At 39.7% G+C, this 16,452-nt stretch overlaps 2 protein-coding genes across 11 annotated transcripts; one reads left to right on the forward strand and one right to left on the reverse strand.

Annotated features, from left to right (window-relative positions):
• Positions 1-32: 32 nt before the first annotated feature.
• On the forward strand, positions 33-8,469 carry LOC131300459 (RNA-binding protein 2-like). 10 transcript variants are annotated; one of them, XR_009190966.1, is made up of 8 exons: positions 33-190; positions 1,176-1,297; positions 1,393-1,630; positions 1,716-1,777; positions 1,908-1,989; positions 5,537-5,765; positions 7,752-7,849; positions 7,921-8,469. XR_009190966.1 is itself a non-coding variant. In XM_058326317.1 (7 exons), the coding sequence occupies exons 1-6, from the start codon at positions 88-90 to the stop codon at positions 4,237-4,239; spliced, it is 711 nt and encodes a 236-aa protein (XP_058182300.1). In that variant the 5' UTR covers positions 33-87; the 3' UTR covers positions 4,240-4,257; positions 4,372-4,624. The 10 variants fall into 10 exon arrangements, 3 of the variants coding, with proteins under 3 accessions (XP_058182300.1, XP_058182301.1, XP_058182302.1); XR_009190968.1 differs by having other exon boundaries at positions 7,758-7,849; XR_009190967.1 differs by having other exon boundaries at positions 7,758-7,849; positions 7,944-8,469.
• A 1,678-nt stretch (positions 8,470-10,147) lies between these two features.
• On the reverse strand, positions 10,148-14,861 carry LOC131300463 (uncharacterized). Its single transcript, XM_058326320.1, has 8 exons — positions 14,574-14,861; positions 13,478-13,622; positions 13,216-13,384; positions 12,351-12,621; positions 11,459-11,724; positions 11,161-11,376; positions 10,770-10,872; positions 10,148-10,641 (listed from the first exon to the last, which is right to left on the reverse strand). Exons 1-8 carry the CDS (start codon positions 14,722-14,724, stop codon positions 10,577-10,579), a joined length of 1,386 nt encoding a protein of 461 aa, XP_058182303.1. The 5' UTR covers positions 14,725-14,861; the 3' UTR covers positions 10,148-10,576.
• Between the last annotated feature and the right edge of the window lie 1,591 nt (positions 14,862-16,452).

Genomic DNA, 16,452 nt, shown 5'->3' on the forward strand with positions numbered 1-16,452 from the left:
GTCATTCTCTCTCTCTCTCTCTCTCTCTCTCCCTCTCCCTCCCTCCCTCCCTCCCCCTCTCTCTCTCTCTGTGAGTGTGTGTGAAAAATGGCGGATGCTTACTGGAGGTACGCAGACAGTAGGCAGCAGCAGCAACAGCAACAACCGACTCTTCCCCCTCTTGTCGGGAAACGCCCTCGCTCCGATTACGGTACCGTATATCTCTATCTGAATGTGTGAATACAAATGTTTGTGTTTTTGTGAGCGTATAGAGATATTAGTTGAGGACTAGGGTTCTTCCTTGAGATTATTAGGGTCTGGAATGATTCTTATTTTCTTTCCTTTGCTGAGTAATACGATCCATGATTTTCATTAAATGGGTTATGAGATAAAGATGACGGCCTTTTAAGTTACACTCTGTTTTGATGGTTGGGTTTTGGGGGGAACTGAAGGATGAGGAGTGGAGTGGTTAAATATCAAACTCAACCCCAAGGGGTTGGTCTGGTCAGGGCTCAGGGGTGTGCTCCCTCGTAAGGTCTCTGGTCTGGTTCGAAACCTTGCAGGTGCTGTCAACTCCCTGGGACAACTGGAGTTTTGCCCGGTTGCTAACTTCAGGGCCCTGGGATTAGTCTTAGGTTCGGACAAGCTGGTCCGGACACCATGTAATATAAAGGAAGAATAGTCGAACTTGAAAGCATATGGTATGAAGATTTGTGCTCTTCTCTTCCCATCCAAAAAACTATGAGGAAACATGGGGGAGAGTCCTACTAGTTATCGTATCTGGTGGTGCTTTCTTTTTTTGAATGATCAGTTATTTCACTTGCTTGAGTGAATTTGTTAGGAAAGGTTTCACATTCTTTCCTTGAAACTTGCTTGAGTGAATTTGTTAGGAAAGGTTTCCCATTGAAACTTGCTTGAGTGAATTTGTTAGGAAAGGTTTCACATTCTTTCCTTGAAAGAGGCAAAGGGTTCAAAAATTCTTTCATATTTACTAATTTGGTGTATCAATAAATCTATGGAAAACGTCGTCATCCTTTGCTTTTTGTATGATTCTGATTAAAACCATATACACTTGTCAAACCTTTCGCTCTTTTGTTTTTCTCCCTCTTGCGCCTCAACCTTGTGCCAAGCACCACTGCCTCCTCTCCTACTCCTTTCCGTAGGATTGCTTATATTTTGTTGCTTGATTTTTGTAGATGTGTCCGGTGGTCATGAGTTGGGTGGCTATTTTGCTCGTGATGTTGAAAGAACAGCGTACCCCGTACTTAGAGATACGGATTCCCTTGGAGCATCATACGATCGTTACTTGCGAAATGCGGTACATATTATTCAGCCTATACTTAATTCAGTGCCAATGTCTTTTTGTTTTAGGAAGATGTTGTTCATATGTAATCCTATGCCACATTTTATCAGCAAATTGCTTCTTATGGTGGGGGAGACTCTGCTAGACCCATTACTGGTGGATTAAGTGGTCACTCGGTTGATGACGCTCGAATGATTGGTGTTGGGGGCTCAGACTCAGCAGTGGCATTGAAGAGCCACTCCATGGGATTGGAAGGTGGTATGCATGAGCGTCCCCTTCCTCCTGGTGCTACCAATACGCTGTTTGTGGAGGGCTTGCCTGCTAACTGTACAAGCAGGGAAGTTTCTCGTATCCTTCAACGATGTGCTAATTGTTGGTCTATTATTTTTGTACTTTTTTAGTATGTAGGTGTGTTTCTTAATTTGGTTTGCAGATATCTTTCGCCCATTTGTAGGTTACAAAGAAGTAAGACTGGTGAGCAAGGAATCAAGACGTGTAAGTTCTCATTTTTTCAGTCTCTCTCTCCTTTATCATGATTTTCTTTGAACTTCTTTGTAGCTCTATACTGTGCGAGTCTTTATTTATAGTCCTTCACTCCTAAATCCTCTGACTGCAACTCTTGCAGCCTGATGGTGAGCCACTGGTACTTTGTTTTGTGGATTTTGTGAGTCCAGCCCATGCGGCCACTGCTATGGACGCGTTGCAAGGTTAGTTAGACTTGCGTATTCAATTTTGGTATAAGAGTGATGGCAATAACTGCTCCAGTGTCACTTCCTTTTTTTTGTCTGTAATCCCCAATCCCCTTGCGTCTTTTGCTTTAGTTGCATTAGCTCACGATGCTAAAAAAACCTTGGCTAACGAGTTATTCCTCATTGTGAGAACATAGTGATGGATAAAAGAAAGTAATGGAGAAGTTTATAGCTGAAATAGGATTGGTGTTTGCTAGAGTGGCCAAAGCCGCCATACATTTGTCAGGGGTTTTCCGTAATGCTGAAGCTAGAGTGAATTCCGGTTGTTGTTGATGCATAACTCAAGATACCAATTTTACTGATTGAATTCGATTTATGGTTCCTCATAAGGAACCGATATTGGAAATGATAAACTATGAGCTATGAGTTTGTTGACTTCCGTTTGGGGCATGATCGGTCAGTGCTGCTAGGACCATAGAAGCAATGTTGCAGAAACAGAGTCGTTGCAATGTAGCCCTATCGGAACAACAAAGAAGCATTTGACTTGCTATATAATTAATGGTGTTCTATTCTCTTTTCCCACCTCATCGTCAATAACTTACATGTGATGTGCCTGCTCCAATTGGATTCAAGTGGACCGCCGCTCAAATCCTCGACACATTACCTGTACATTTTTACTCGCTGGCGAATGCTATTCGAAGAGGGAGCAATGATTGACCTCTGAAAGTAGGTGGGCATAGATACGACGGTGGATAGAGTGAAATCAATCCTCATCCCATTTTACCTCTCACCAACTTTGAATGACTGTTGGCTTATTGGACATAGTAGTTTGCCGGCACGAAGCAAGCTCCTACGGAATGTGATGAAATTAGTTAAATCACAAGCCTTTAACATTGGCATATCAGAGTGGATTCTTGCGTGTTACGTCATTACGTGAATCCAGATCCAGTTAAGGGGCCTCTAGCCATGCTTCCGCTGCCTCTTGTTGCACATTCCTTTACATAAAAGTAGTGGCAAAATATGATAGAGTCTAGCAATTTGTTGAATATCTGCTGCCGTGGTAGGGGATTTTGGACCTCCGATATTGATACTTTCAGCTGATAGTGTTTGGTATTGGCCGGTACATGGTCATATGAACAGATACTGATACACATCTCGATAACTTGATTTGGAACCCTGATTGATGCTCAAAGGTCCTCTTAATCCTTCTTGTTTAAAAAATTGGCTCAACCTCTTATTCCCACTCTTGCTCCCACAGACACTAAATGAATTTGTGACCTAGACCAAGACCATCACATTGGTAGGTAATTCATTCGACATTACGAATTTTAAAAGTAGCTGCAAATTAGCCCCTTCGTGACTTTTAAGGTTCTCTGCAGCATATACCTAATTTCTTGTGCACGTGCATGTTGCAATCTGACACATGCTTTCAAGTCTTTGGATAGAATGAAATATGTGAAGAGTTAGTTCCTGTGATTCAACTAGGTTCAAAAACATTTATATACACTTGGGCAGTACTCCGTACAAAAGATTTACATAATGGGGTAAGAATAAACAGTGGTTTTTTCATGTTGTAACTCCCTGAGCTTCTATTATTTTCCAAAGAAAACCCAAAATCGTGAAGTACTCACTCTTCAATCCGGTGATGGTGACTAATATTTCTTGTTGAAGTGAACACTCAATGTGGAGAACTAGGAAAATGATTATCTCATCTATGCAGTAACTATTATGAACCAAGACAGTCTTGGGCCTTGGCCTGTTGAGGAGGCGTGTCAGATCTCTTGTTAGACATTCCGTGCTAAGTTTCTGAGAATTTTTTTTGGTCCTTATTTCGCATTTTTAGCAACACCTTTGCATATATTCTTTCCACGAAGTCCCCAACATTTTTGTTGGATCCTTATCTGGTAAAACCGTAAAACGCTCACAAAGAAACAGAGACCTTGAGAGGGCAGCAGTCTCTCTTTTACGTATATCCTTATATATAATTGGAAAATAAGGGGTGGACCTGCAATTGACTGTGGGATACTGGAAATGCTGACGAACATTTCAATCGAGTTAATTTGTGAGCTGAAGTGAGAATTGAACGCCCTTTCTGATTCCTAATTCCCGGGTAAAAGATGTGGTTAGTTGTGGGGCGTAAAATGGTCAAAACTCAATTTTGCAGGTTATAGATTCGATGAGCTTGACCGGGACTCGGTCAACTTAAGGCTGCAGTTTTCTCGCCACCCTGGTGCGAGGTCAGGTGGTGGGCATCGAGGCAAACGTTGAACTTATGTGATTTTACAGGTGACAGAGACGATCCCCCATCCCTTTGACTGCTTTTAATGGCCATCAGATTCTAACAAAGTTAATATATTCTGGAAATTCGCGCTAAATTGTGGAACAACGCCTTTTATGTAGGACCTACTCGAGTATGAGAGTGCGATAACGACGAGAGATTGATCGACAGCCTTGGAGTTTCGAGAGTGCATCTATCTGAGTTAGTGCTTTCGTTAGGAGAAGCTTGAACGAGTGGGATTTTTACTGTTGAGGGTTGGTTGATTGCGTGTTGGCTTTTTGTTTATTCCGAATTCCAAAGCATTTGCTTCGGTAGGATACCGGTACTGTTATGACACATTATATATGGTTGATTATTGTTTCATTTTGGTTCAAAGTTCATTTCACCTCCAACCAATCAATACAATGCAGACGTAATGTTGTTGCTTGCTTTATGTCTGCATTGGATCCAGTCATCATTGACTCTGCATTTCATTTTGTTCTTTTTTCGTCAAACTTGCTCTTTTAGTTTCTGTGCGGCATGATTGGGGACTTGAATATTTATGTGTTGATATGATGAATCGTATTGGAAGGATTTTTTGAATGTCCCGAGGGACTTACTATATTGGGTCTATATGACCTCTGTTATGAAGAGTCTGCAAATTATGTTATTTCTCCTTATCTACTGTTGATAATTCACCTTAATAGTGTCATTCACAATGTATGAAGTGAAAATTTCTCCTTGATTAATTAGGATACCAGTTGTTTAAATTGGTGTCATCATCTATGCTTACATTGTTAAGGCATCTGGTTACATATGAGATTGGTACAAGTTATGTCTGGTCTTTCATCATCATTATGAGGTTTTGGTTCACAACTGCCAATGTTCAGGGTTTACAGGTGTAATAGCTATAATTCCGTACAATTCTCGCTGTACAAAATGAGTTAGATTTGTTCTTCAATTGACCTGAAATTCGATTTCTGTGAAGCTTACAAGTCCTGTAGATAGTTTTGGAGGGGCGTACTGATAAGATCATATACTAGGTGTAAGTTATAGATTCCTTTTAGTTATTCTCTAGATGCACTTTGAATGTAGGGAGTAGGGGTGAGCCCGGGTCGGGTTTGACCCAGCACCTGACCCGACCATGTCAGGTAGAATATTTCCGCAACCGAACCAAGATACAGGGTAAACTGTCCGGGAAACCGACTATTTGTCACGGGTCAGATAGTTCGGGTTGGACATTTTCTCGCTTTTTCCTTATTCTCAACAACCAAACAGGGAACTAAGGAAAGATCCATATATCTCCAGTTTCAACACACAGAGAGAGAGAACCAGGTCTGTTCGCGATTCACACAGTGGACGCGAGAGGAAGAGATGGCTGGGCACGAGAACGAGAGAGAGAGAGATGGCTGGACGTGACGGTGTGCGGAGGAGGCGAGGGAGTGTGCGGCGGGCCGGCAAAATTTTCCAGATCTGCGTGGGAAAGGAACGGCTGCACTGCTGCTGCTGCTGCATGTGGAAGCCTGGAAGGCGAAAGGTAAGGAGTAGTTTTTTCTTTTTATACCTAGGGCTCTGGCTCATATACATGTATATACTATATTGTTGGGTCGGGTCCGACTGGTTGACTGGGTCCTGGCCCGAAAACCTAACCGAAAACAGATTTTTTTTTTTTACATATATGATATACCGACCTGTACCTGATCGATCTACCTGTTTGAAACCGCCCAAAACCCTTCGGGTCTGTTTGAGTCGGGTCGGACCCACGGGTTGGGCGGGTATTTGCTCACCCCTAGTAGGGAGGTTTGCCATTGACCAGAACCACTTAACTTTTTTATTCACATCTGCATTTACCGTAGACGAAAAAGGTATAAATGAGCATGAACTTTTATTCATATAAGAAGCATCTAACTTGGTTATGAAGAGTCCCTGGGCCAAATATGGCAGTCTGATTCTCTCTTTAGGTGCTGTGTGGATGGAGTCTCCTACTTCTTACTGTTATGGGCTCTGTTGGATCTTATCTATGAATAGTTTATATATACATCAAAACTTTTTGTCTTGTAACTGTGGCTGCATGTAAACGTTCGGAAGAGGAGTTGTTTGGTTACAAATTCAAACGCCAAGGTCTTAGTCCCAAGCGCTCTAGGGGGAGTGTAATAAGGGGTCAGGGGCGACTGTCAAAAAAGAAAAAAAGCAGACAGGAACAGTCACAATTACGAGTCACGAGTAAGAGCAATGTATGAGAAATGCGTTCCCCATACATGGAAGTGGTGATATGATGTTGGTGCCAATAAGAATAAGACGTGTGGTCATCTTGTCCATTTATTATTGTTTTTGAAGTCAACATTGTGGAGTACAAATGCAGTTGGGTTCCGGGCAAGATGATCACTCGAACTACTCCTAGTGGTCAGCAGCAAGACTTGCATCATACCCAGTCATGCTACTGCATTCAGAGTTTGGTCAAATAAATGAAAAGAAAAATGTACTTGAAATGGTAAAATTTTGAGGGAGAAAGGTTGAGGTCATTTATTTTGTTTAGTTAATACTCAGCTTATATACGCTTATCTATTTCCCGCTGGACATTGACAAGGTTCCCATTGCTCATCTCCCTGACTCATTAGATACTGAAAAACATGATTTTTTTTTTAGTGCAGAATGCTTTGACATGAATCAAACAAAACAATTCACATGTATTCTCCTGGATATGGCATCCTCAACCACAGTATAGGACTAATAATTCTCGGGATTCTTCACACTATCCAAGGATTCTTCATTACCACAGTATATATTGCACGTAGAATAGTATTGGATACCCAAACACATAATCAGAGAAACAACTGAGATTGGAGTGTATTTGTTTTGAAGTCTGGTATTCATGGCTAAAATTCATGAGGATGAGGCCAAGGTCCTGTCACGCTAAGTACAGGGTGTCAGGGTAGTATGAGGCCACAAATTATCACGACCTTTGCCTATTCTTGTGCTGATTATGTTTCTGCTACTCAAACATTTTGTGTTAAGGTTGATAAACTAGCCAAGCAGTGAATTGCTCATGTTTGCTTTGAAAACTCAACAAGGTTCATATAATGTTCACGTTTAGTTTGTTTATTGCACTAGTCAATCTCAAACGAGTTTCAGTCAAGCCGATTTCGAGTTTCAAAAAATGTTCAAGCTTGATTGTTTATCTAGTAAACCAATCCGAACGAGCCATTAACGAGCGAACACCAGCTCAAACTAGTATCTTACTTTGTTTGTCAGCCCTAAATAGTGCTTTTGAGATCTTCTACAGTTTTGGCATGTGACGGGTGTTACACGGTCTTTAGTTCCCTCACTATCTTGCATTGATTTGTTTTTAGAAATTGCAATCACCGCAGAGGTGCATCCCTCTCTCTGCGTGCGCAAAACATCCAAATTTAAAATGATGTTCAAGTGCTAAGAGCATTTTGTTTGTCGAATGTGCTCTATATCTTCTCCACATTAGTGTTTGGTTTCTTGGTCATAGTAGACTTCTTAATTTCCTCTTATTAAGTTGTAGGTGTTAGGGCTTAGCTGGGCTGGCTTTACATCAAGTTGAGCCAAAAGTAATGTGGTGGCTGAGTAATCTGCGAATCGGTTCTCATTATTCAGGTATCCTTATGATGATGATAGTTGAAATCCTACCTCTCATCTCATTGGCTTTATAAACTTAATGATCCTAGTTTGCAATGTATGCATATAACAGATGCAGGGATCTACAACCCCCAAGTGGTTAGGCAGGTGGTCAATATTTGAGATTTAGGGGTTTGCATCCTCTTAAGGTCTCAGATTCGAAATCTCCTAGGTGCTATCAACTATTTAGAGGCTAGTCTATTCGAAGCTTTGCTCCGGCTTTAATTGGACTCCCCACAAGTGGGCGATGTGATTGGGCTCTCAAGATTAGTCGAGATGTTCGTAAGCTGGCTCATACGTTTGAGTTATAAAAACAAAAACAGATGCATGGATCTAGATGAAAAGGAGAAGAGAGATCCATTTCAACTTCAACCGCTAGGCTCGTAATTGCTGAGTCAGAATCTTAGTTGAAAGTCATAATCCTACTATATTTTCTGTGTAATTTGTTAAGATAATAAATCTGTATCTTATACATTACTTATAAAATATAGATTCGGTTTACAAAAAACTCAGTCTTTTCTTGTTTTAAAAGTGATGCATGATATAGTCTCTTTTGAAATGTTATTGAAGATTTACCTAGCTATCATTTCGCCATTGATCCCAAATTCTTCTTCAATATCTTTAGAGAATGTTTTGTTCATGTGGAGTGCCTAGGGCAATGCTTCAACTTTGGTGGGTTAAATTGGAATTGGGTTGGTGTTGCCCTCTAATATGGTTGTCGCACCGATCCCTAATCCAGACCTCTATCTTGTAGACCTGTCGATACAAATGTTCTTCAAGATGATCCGGTATCGGTAGCTTTATGATCGAATCACATTTATATTTGCATATATAATGAAAATTATGTTTATTGTATACTTTTTTCATAATAAGTATTACTCAAACATATAGCTACAAGTGTTTAATTAGTAATATAATTTTTCTCTTTATGAGATATACAAAGTGAGCGGCTATGATCATTGCAAAACCAACCCCAATTCCACTTTCGTAAAGGGTTCTAAGCATTTATTTATTACAGTATCTCTTAAAAGAAAGCATTTATTTAGTAGTAATTTTAGAGTTAATTAAACTGAAATCTCATATTCTTTGGTGATAAGATTTACTAGGGGTGAGAAAAAAATTTGTCAAACCGCGAATCCAGTCCAAACCAACTCAAAGCGAAAGGTTTGGTTCAGTTTTTTAGTAGTATGGTTTGGTAATGGTTTAAAAAAATTAGAAACTGCTTTATATGGTTTGGTTTGTGGATTCACGTTTATGGTTATGGTTCTAAATCGATCCAAGCCGTATAATACATACATATATATATAGTTGTATGAATGTGTGTGTGTGTGTGTATATATATATAATATACTCGGGCCAGTTCCGGAAACTTATAAAAACATCTCATAATTTTTTCCGATTTCTTGCGTGGACCCTTAAAATCACGTTCTGAACATATTGAACGGCTCGGATCATCAAAATTTGATCGAAAAATAGGAGGTCCGCATTTTAGCAAGTTAAGGTCGCCCTTCCGTGAAGACTAGTGTTCTTTTTCAACCAAATTTTAATCCTAGCTATATATTATAGCGATAAGACAACTCCGATGCACTCGTGCTGAATTATCCAAATGTAATTCCTTCTATATGACTTAGTCCAACATATTTCTGTTTTAGGCTGGTGCAATTAGATTAGGATCTGAGGCCGTGCTGGGCGACTTCTCGTTCTTCCTCTTGGTAAAAATCTCGGATAAAAAAAGTACTGGTAAAAATCTCGTGTGCATGTGTAGTCCTTTCAGTTCCCAATCTTTGCGCTTGTCTTGTAATGTAATAAAGCACCCATAGTTTCCTGTTTTCCTTCGGCCTGGTTAAGATCAACTACATCGATTGGTGGTTCTGCTTCAGGTGAAACTGATCGTTGCTTCATTTGAGTTAAGGTTCTTGGTGTGCTTCAAAATTAGTAGCGGCATTTGTGCAAAAGCTCAATTTCCCATCTCGAAGGCTCTATAAATGCGAGCAGATAAAACTTGTTGCGATGAAAAGGAAGAATTTTCTTTTCTGTTCATGCAATTCAACAGGAACAAAAAGTTCTCTATGTAACTATACATATACAATTATGGAGAATTCACTTCATGTTCACTTTTCATTCCATATATATCACTTTCAATGTGTGCATGCCATTCTAAGGATTCTCTGAAGGATATCCCGCTAATACAGAACCAAGAACGAAGAACTTTCCCCGCTTCTACACACGATTCTTTGGGCTTAGTAAGCTGCAATATGTCTTTACACAACACCATAATGATTCAAAAGATTGCTGTTAAAGAATCAATAGTGCAGTTTCACACTTCCACTTAAGACAAGTAGGAAAAAACTGTCAAGAACAAAATTCGCAACACCTATATTTGAAAAGAAAAACATAAAAAACTACAAAAGACAACATGGAAGAATGCCCCAATGGTAACAGCTGAATAGAAGAATATTATAAACTAATCTACTCCCTGTTGCTTTGACAAAAGCCAAAAGTCGATAGATAACTTTTTCGTACCATCCTTTTTTTCATCCTTTGTTCGCTGGAGAGTTCATTATGTTTCCCTCCTATCACTTCTGTACTTCACCAATACAAGTGTAACCTGAATCAAACCAAGCCCGGCACAGTAAGTTTGTGGCGAGGATTAGGAGGCGTTTTTTGAACCTCCAATCTTTTTTTTGTTGGTTCTATTTTTTTATATCAAGCAACATTCAATGGCTCTGCTTCAGCATCCCTTTCTTTCATTGCATTCCAATCTTCACTCTCTGTAATCAACCCAAAAAGAAAAGACCCTCAGCATCAAGAAACTTTCACCTCATCGGAAAAAAATGTACTACAAATTGTTTTGGCTTTCACACAATTACATTCAAAAACCTGCAAGAAAGGTACTTACTTGGCTTATCAGCAATAACCAGGAGCCGCCTCTGCAAGATAGATGCCACAAAGAGGAAAATGGAGCACATACCGAACATAACAGTGATCGGGAATGCATTAACCTTCAAAGGCACAGGAAAGTTAAATTTTGTACGGCAGAAAGAAAAGATGGATAAAAAAGAAGAAACTAACACATGCACGCAAAGACAGTGTGTGTGTGTGTGTGAGAGAGAGAGAGAGAGAGATGAATGGTGTCAAATACCATACATAAATCCTGTTACCGATAGTGAGAGAGATGAATGGTGTCAAATACCATACATAAATCCTGTTACCGGTAGTTTACATGCAAAAAGCAACAGTAATATTATAAGGTCAAAGCAGTGAAACAAAGCAAATGAAGTTATACGTACATTGTACAGCACAATGCACACGAATATGTTGAGAGGAATGCGGAAGAAGTTCATGATGGTGCTTCTGGCTTCCTCTGGAATGTATTGGGACCTCATTTTCATGATAGATGGCCAGAATATTCCCACACAAGCCTCAAAGGTACAGAAGCCAAGTAGCTGGATACAACCTGAAAAACTGATGCTTCCACCTTTCACATTAGCAGCAGGGACCAAGAACTGTTCCAAAAAGGTAAAGTTAGAAATGGCCAAAAAAACAAGATTTCAATACTAACAGGTGAATAATGAGCTGACTACATACAGTTGTCATAATGGGAAGCAGGAGAGAGGCCGCAGAAACAACAAACACAATCTGCATGTAGCTCTCAACTTTGGGCGATGAGTGGGCCATCAAGCGAGATGCGATTGAGCTTCCCAACATAGAAGCCAACATGAAAGTTGCAAAAATGAAACCATGGGGAATATCCTCTTCATTTGGGCTCAAAGCAGGAGTCCAAAGGAACACAAAGGTATACATTGAACCTTCAAAGAGGGACTGTATTGCACCCAATAATGCAATCTTCTCATCTAAACCAAATGAGTCATTATTATAACCAAAGAGAAGGAATAACAGATGCAATAAAGACAAGAACAATGAAAAGGAGACGCTAATGGAAACATATAGATGAACATGAAGAAGGCAATTAACCAACAAAAAAAGGCACTAAACCATCCAAGGTTGGCAAACCACTGTTCAGAACATGCTGCCTGGTACATATTCAATGCTCCCTAACTCCCATATTCTACGATCATTAAATAATGTATTTTTGTGAAGAAAATCTATCGAAGATCAAAAGATCTCACTTGGCTTGTCAAAATCATCTGAAAGGGAACAAAACATAAATCTAGCAAAAGATTTAATATGTCCGGAGTAGTAAAAAAAGGACCAAAAATAGGTGATGGAGATGATAGAACATTGCATCAAGTAACAGGCAATGTATGAGATACAAGGTCCAGCCTCACAGAATTGCTTTGACAATTGATAAAGTCGTGATGAATGCGGCAGAATAATTGATAGGTGAGTGCACAATCACTGCATGTCACTTGATGCAGTTCCGAAGGTATACTCCATGAGCATCATATCCATATGCAATGATACTACCTACAAGGACTAACAACAATATATTGCGCATAAAGCAAGTGCAGGCAACTACCTGAAGCAATGGCCACAGCTGCACCCTTGAACTGGGTAAGCAAGTCCTTGTTCTCTGAAGGATCTCCATAGTTCTCAGTCCATGATGATAAAATAACGGCCATACCAATAGCAAGAAAGCATGCAGCAGCATCAAAAGGCGCCACAGGTCCAAGATTCATACTATCAACAAGAAAATTCCCAAATAACCCAGCTACAATAGCTACTAGACCATTTCCAAGGAATATTGCCTTTGAGAATGTAAGTGAGAGCCATTGTTGATCAAATCCTCTCTGAAACACAAAAAGGAAACGGTAAGGAAATATTATCCGAATGAGGATGGTGAAATGAAATCCACACAAGCTCTTTCTTAGGCTTCAGTTCACAATAAGTCAAAACAAACAAGAAATTGTAGAGACACACCCAAAATTGCAGATTCAGTAAGTAAGAAGTAAGACACAAGAGAATCGCAAACCTAGAATGTAAAATGCAGAACATGAAGGGAGCAAGTTTGGTGGACTATAGACTAGTTAAGATTTCATTACAAAGTAACTCAATATTTGCATGCATTCCCTTTTTGTATTCTTCAAGCATTTTATGGTCACAGACTCACATATCATCTGGCTTCAAGAACCTTGTAAGAGTACATTAGATACCTGGTGTAAAGAAGCTCATAATCAAGCTAAGGAAATTTTAACCTTTTCCTTCTTTTCCTCCAAGATATTGTGTTTTAAAAAGTTCCCACTAGTAAAAAGGTTTCTCTTGAAACCAAAAGATTTCCCATCCTATGTTCAAACCACTTTCCTGCATCTACAGGACGGGTGACCAACTAATGCACGCAAAATTATGGTTCCTTTTGGAACAGTGGGAGAGTGGAAACCACTCACCTTGAAGTGTTCTGCCACAAGCCATGACTCAAATGCAGAAAAGAGGAGAGAAGTTGCAATGCCGCCCAAAACACGACCCAACATCAGAACTTTGTACTGAGGAGAATGCTTGGTAATGCAGCTCAGTATGTATGTAATACAGTAAGTCACACATGCTCTCCTCCGACCTCTGGATTTGCATTGCAAGGTGTCAAAAATCAGTAAGTAACAGTTCCATCAAAACATACTGACGAATGCATGAAGTTTAAAGGGGAAATCTCACTGTTTGTCAGCTAAAGACCCCACAATTGTCCCAAACAACATGGAGGATCCAAACCCTGCAATGAAGAGTTGTCCAATCTCCCCTTTGCTGAACCCATACTGACTGTATAGAAAGTACACATAGGGGCCCTGCAACCAATCCCCGGCTGTTGCCACATAAACACTCAGAAGTCAGAAAAAAGTGCAAGGCATAGGCCCCAACAACGATGGGTAACTGCGGAAAACTCCAAATAATACACAGAAAGTAGACAATGAATCCAAAATAATCCGCAGAATTTACAGAATATTCACTGCAAACTTTCTAAATGTCCTTATATACCTCATTTTTCTTGTGTACCGGACGATTCAAACAATTCCAATCATCATAGTAGGCAAGAGAAGTTATTAACTAAATTCATAACAACTGAATGAAACTAATTCGCCTAACAAAAAGTAGCTAACCTCAAATAGCTTGCCAAGGAAAAAAGGGGCAAGGCAAAGAAAGAGAGCTTTAAATCTCGCTCATTATAAATTTTCCATGAGCTATAAGCACCTTACAAATGTTTCAGCTACCAAACCTAATGTCACTATCCATATGTTACTACCCAACCAAAGTTTGAGATTAGTCTTATTTAATGACAAGTTCCTTCACTTGAAATCCACATCTACAGAAACACAACCTAACAATCTGTGCGACCACCAAGAAAACTTGTTGAGAAACTAAATGAAAATAGTACGTTGAGTCTCAGATCATCTACTACATTACAAGAAATAAAAACAGATACATGTATTCTCCTATCGCTAGTAATCAACAGGTGGATCAAGCTCAATTAAAGTGCTTTTACATTTCGTACGTAACTAGATCCGATGATTTCAACCACATCAAAAGAGCCCAAAATCCCCAATGCAAACAAATCAAGAGCAAAATACCTCAGATCCAGATTCAAAAAACAACTTAATTTTCATAAATTGTTGCGCTCAGATCCGATCAAACGCGGTAAAACAAGACGCACTCAATGAATGAATTGCAGTAGTAAGTGAAGTTAAAATTGTGACACGTAGTGCAAATGCATAGACAAATAATGACATTGGAAGGGTGGGATCGGCGATTGGTTTACCCATCATGAGGGAATAGACGAGAAGGTAATTGTTCTTGAAGGAATTGAAGGGCTGAGATGTGTTGATCCGATCCTTGTTGTTCTTGCTTAGCTCCAGACCTGCCACTACGGCCGCGAGGAATCCGAACACCAGGTAATAGAACACCTCCATTGTTGCCAAATCTCAGAGAGAGAGAGAGAGAGAGAGAGTAGATTGGTGTTAAGTACGGTGGGGGGAGGAGAGGAGATGAGAGAGAGATAATTATAGGAGTATTATGCATCTCTGTCGATTGAAACATCAGCTACAGAAGGACGCGGTTCCGCAGTGCAATCGGGGCCTTTCGTTCACCTTAGTGACACGTGGCGACACAAAATTAGTCTGATGGGCGTCGGTGGTTCTGTGCTTTGATGGGGCAGTAGTGAGTAATTATTTAGTGCTCCAGGAGCAGCACCAAGTGATGCTCCCGACACACTTTTTTTTTCACTCGAGATAAATCGCCAACCTACCCCTAAGAGAATGAATATCACTGAGCGATGTACGGGTGGGGACCGCCACCTTAAATACTCGCGCATCTAGCGAGAATTAAATCCTCACTTTTCATTTGAAATAGATAACGAAATATCATTGAATTACAAACTCGTTGGCCACTTTTCAATACCACATTTTTTTGGAATTCATATATAATTATCAATGAGCCTACAGAAATGTGCGGTGAGGAGGAGTTTAAATACCGTCAAATCCCAATAACAACAAATAGTTTTGATGAGTGATTTTGACATTCTCCAAATTGATAATCGCACCTCAAAAGTGAGTACCAAAATCAATCACTATATAAAATTGAATTTATCTTATAGGGATTGATTTGACACTTTCTGAAGAATGCGATTATAAACTTGAGGAGTGCCAAAATCAATCCCTTTTGCAGTGAGTACTGCAACTTGAAGTTCCGCAATCTTGGATCTATTTTTTTTTTTTTTGGGTACTTAGCAATCTTGGATCTTGGTGATAAGATGAGGGCCCACTTACCAAACTGTCTGAACCGTCCGATCTTTGTTATCTTTAGGTTAGGAGAAGCGTGAGATCAAATTAAATGCATTTTCTATCCAAATCTATGCAATTAAACAAAGTCCGTGTCCTTGTGGCTTGATCATTTAAACAACGAGAAACCTATGGCCACCGACGGGGTGGCTACCCATTTTGCACCGACGCTTTGCAGGGCCCATTCTGAATCTGTACAAAAAATTCATACTAATCAATAATTTCTTTAAAAAAAAACTAAATGGGCTAGTGAAAATCTTATTATCTAAGTGAAAATAGAAAAATTGAATTGAGCACCTATACATATCGGATTAAGCTGATTTTCGTGAATCCACTTGATTTTTTTTTTAAATTATTAAACGGCTTGGATTTTTCATGCAAGATCCGGAATAGGTCCTGCAAAGCCGTTGGTGCAGAATCGGTAGCCACCCAATCGGTGGCTGTAGCAAAGTTGTATAAACACGGACATCGCTCTCCCATCGCTTTATGACCATGTTACTTTGATGAGGGGCAAGGCTTAGATCGTAGTGGAAAAGTTAATCAGTGATCTCAGAGAGCCCTACTTCAGGACCACTTTCCACACCCCAGACATCATCATGCTTTACATTCCAAAGTAGTAGGAGTACTACATACAACTTTCATACAAATATGTGATGAAAGACATTTAAAGTGTTGTGCTGCTCCATGAACACCGAATAATCTCTTGACCATATATTACAATAAATATTATCTTGTCCACAACCACAATTAACAATTAATGTTTTATGTACGGTATGAAATAGTACGAAAATGGTTTTGATATTTTAAAAAAACATGTTTGCATTGACAACGGCTATTCTGTTTGACATCAGTCAACATTTT

This window comes from Rhododendron vialii, chromosome 9a, assembly GCF_030253575.1.
Source record: "Rhododendron vialii isolate Sample 1 chromosome 9a, ASM3025357v1".
Lineage (NCBI taxonomy): Eukaryota > Viridiplantae > Streptophyta > Magnoliopsida > Ericales > Ericaceae > Rhododendron > Rhododendron vialii.

Excerpts from the sequence above, each read along its gene's own strand:
- LOC131300463 (XM_058326320.1), bottom strand. The coding sequence starts at position 14,724 with ATGGAGGTGTTCTATTACCTGGTGTTCGGATTCCTCGCGGCCGTAGTG. Across the intron at positions 13,385-13,477 it reads GGGTCTTTAGCTGACAAACA|AGGTCGGAGGAGAGCATGTG; the intron begins GTGAGATTTCCC and ends ATGCAAATCCAG. Across the intron at positions 11,377-11,458 it reads TGCTTCCCATTATGACAACT|TTCTTGGTCCCTGCTGCTAA; the intron begins GTATGTAGTCAG and ends TTTTTGGAACAG.
- LOC131300459 (XM_058326317.1), top strand. The coding sequence starts at position 88 with ATGGCGGATGCTTACTGGAGGTACGCAGACAGTAGGCAGCAGCAGCAA. Across the intron at positions 191-1,175 it reads ACGCCCTCGCTCCGATTACG|ATGTGTCCGGTGGTCATGAG; the intron begins GTACCGTATATC and ends TGATTTTTGTAG. Across the intron at positions 1,631-1,715 it reads TACAAGCAGGGAAGTTTCTC|ATATCTTTCGCCCATTTGTA; the intron begins GTATCCTTCAAC and ends TTTGGTTTGCAG.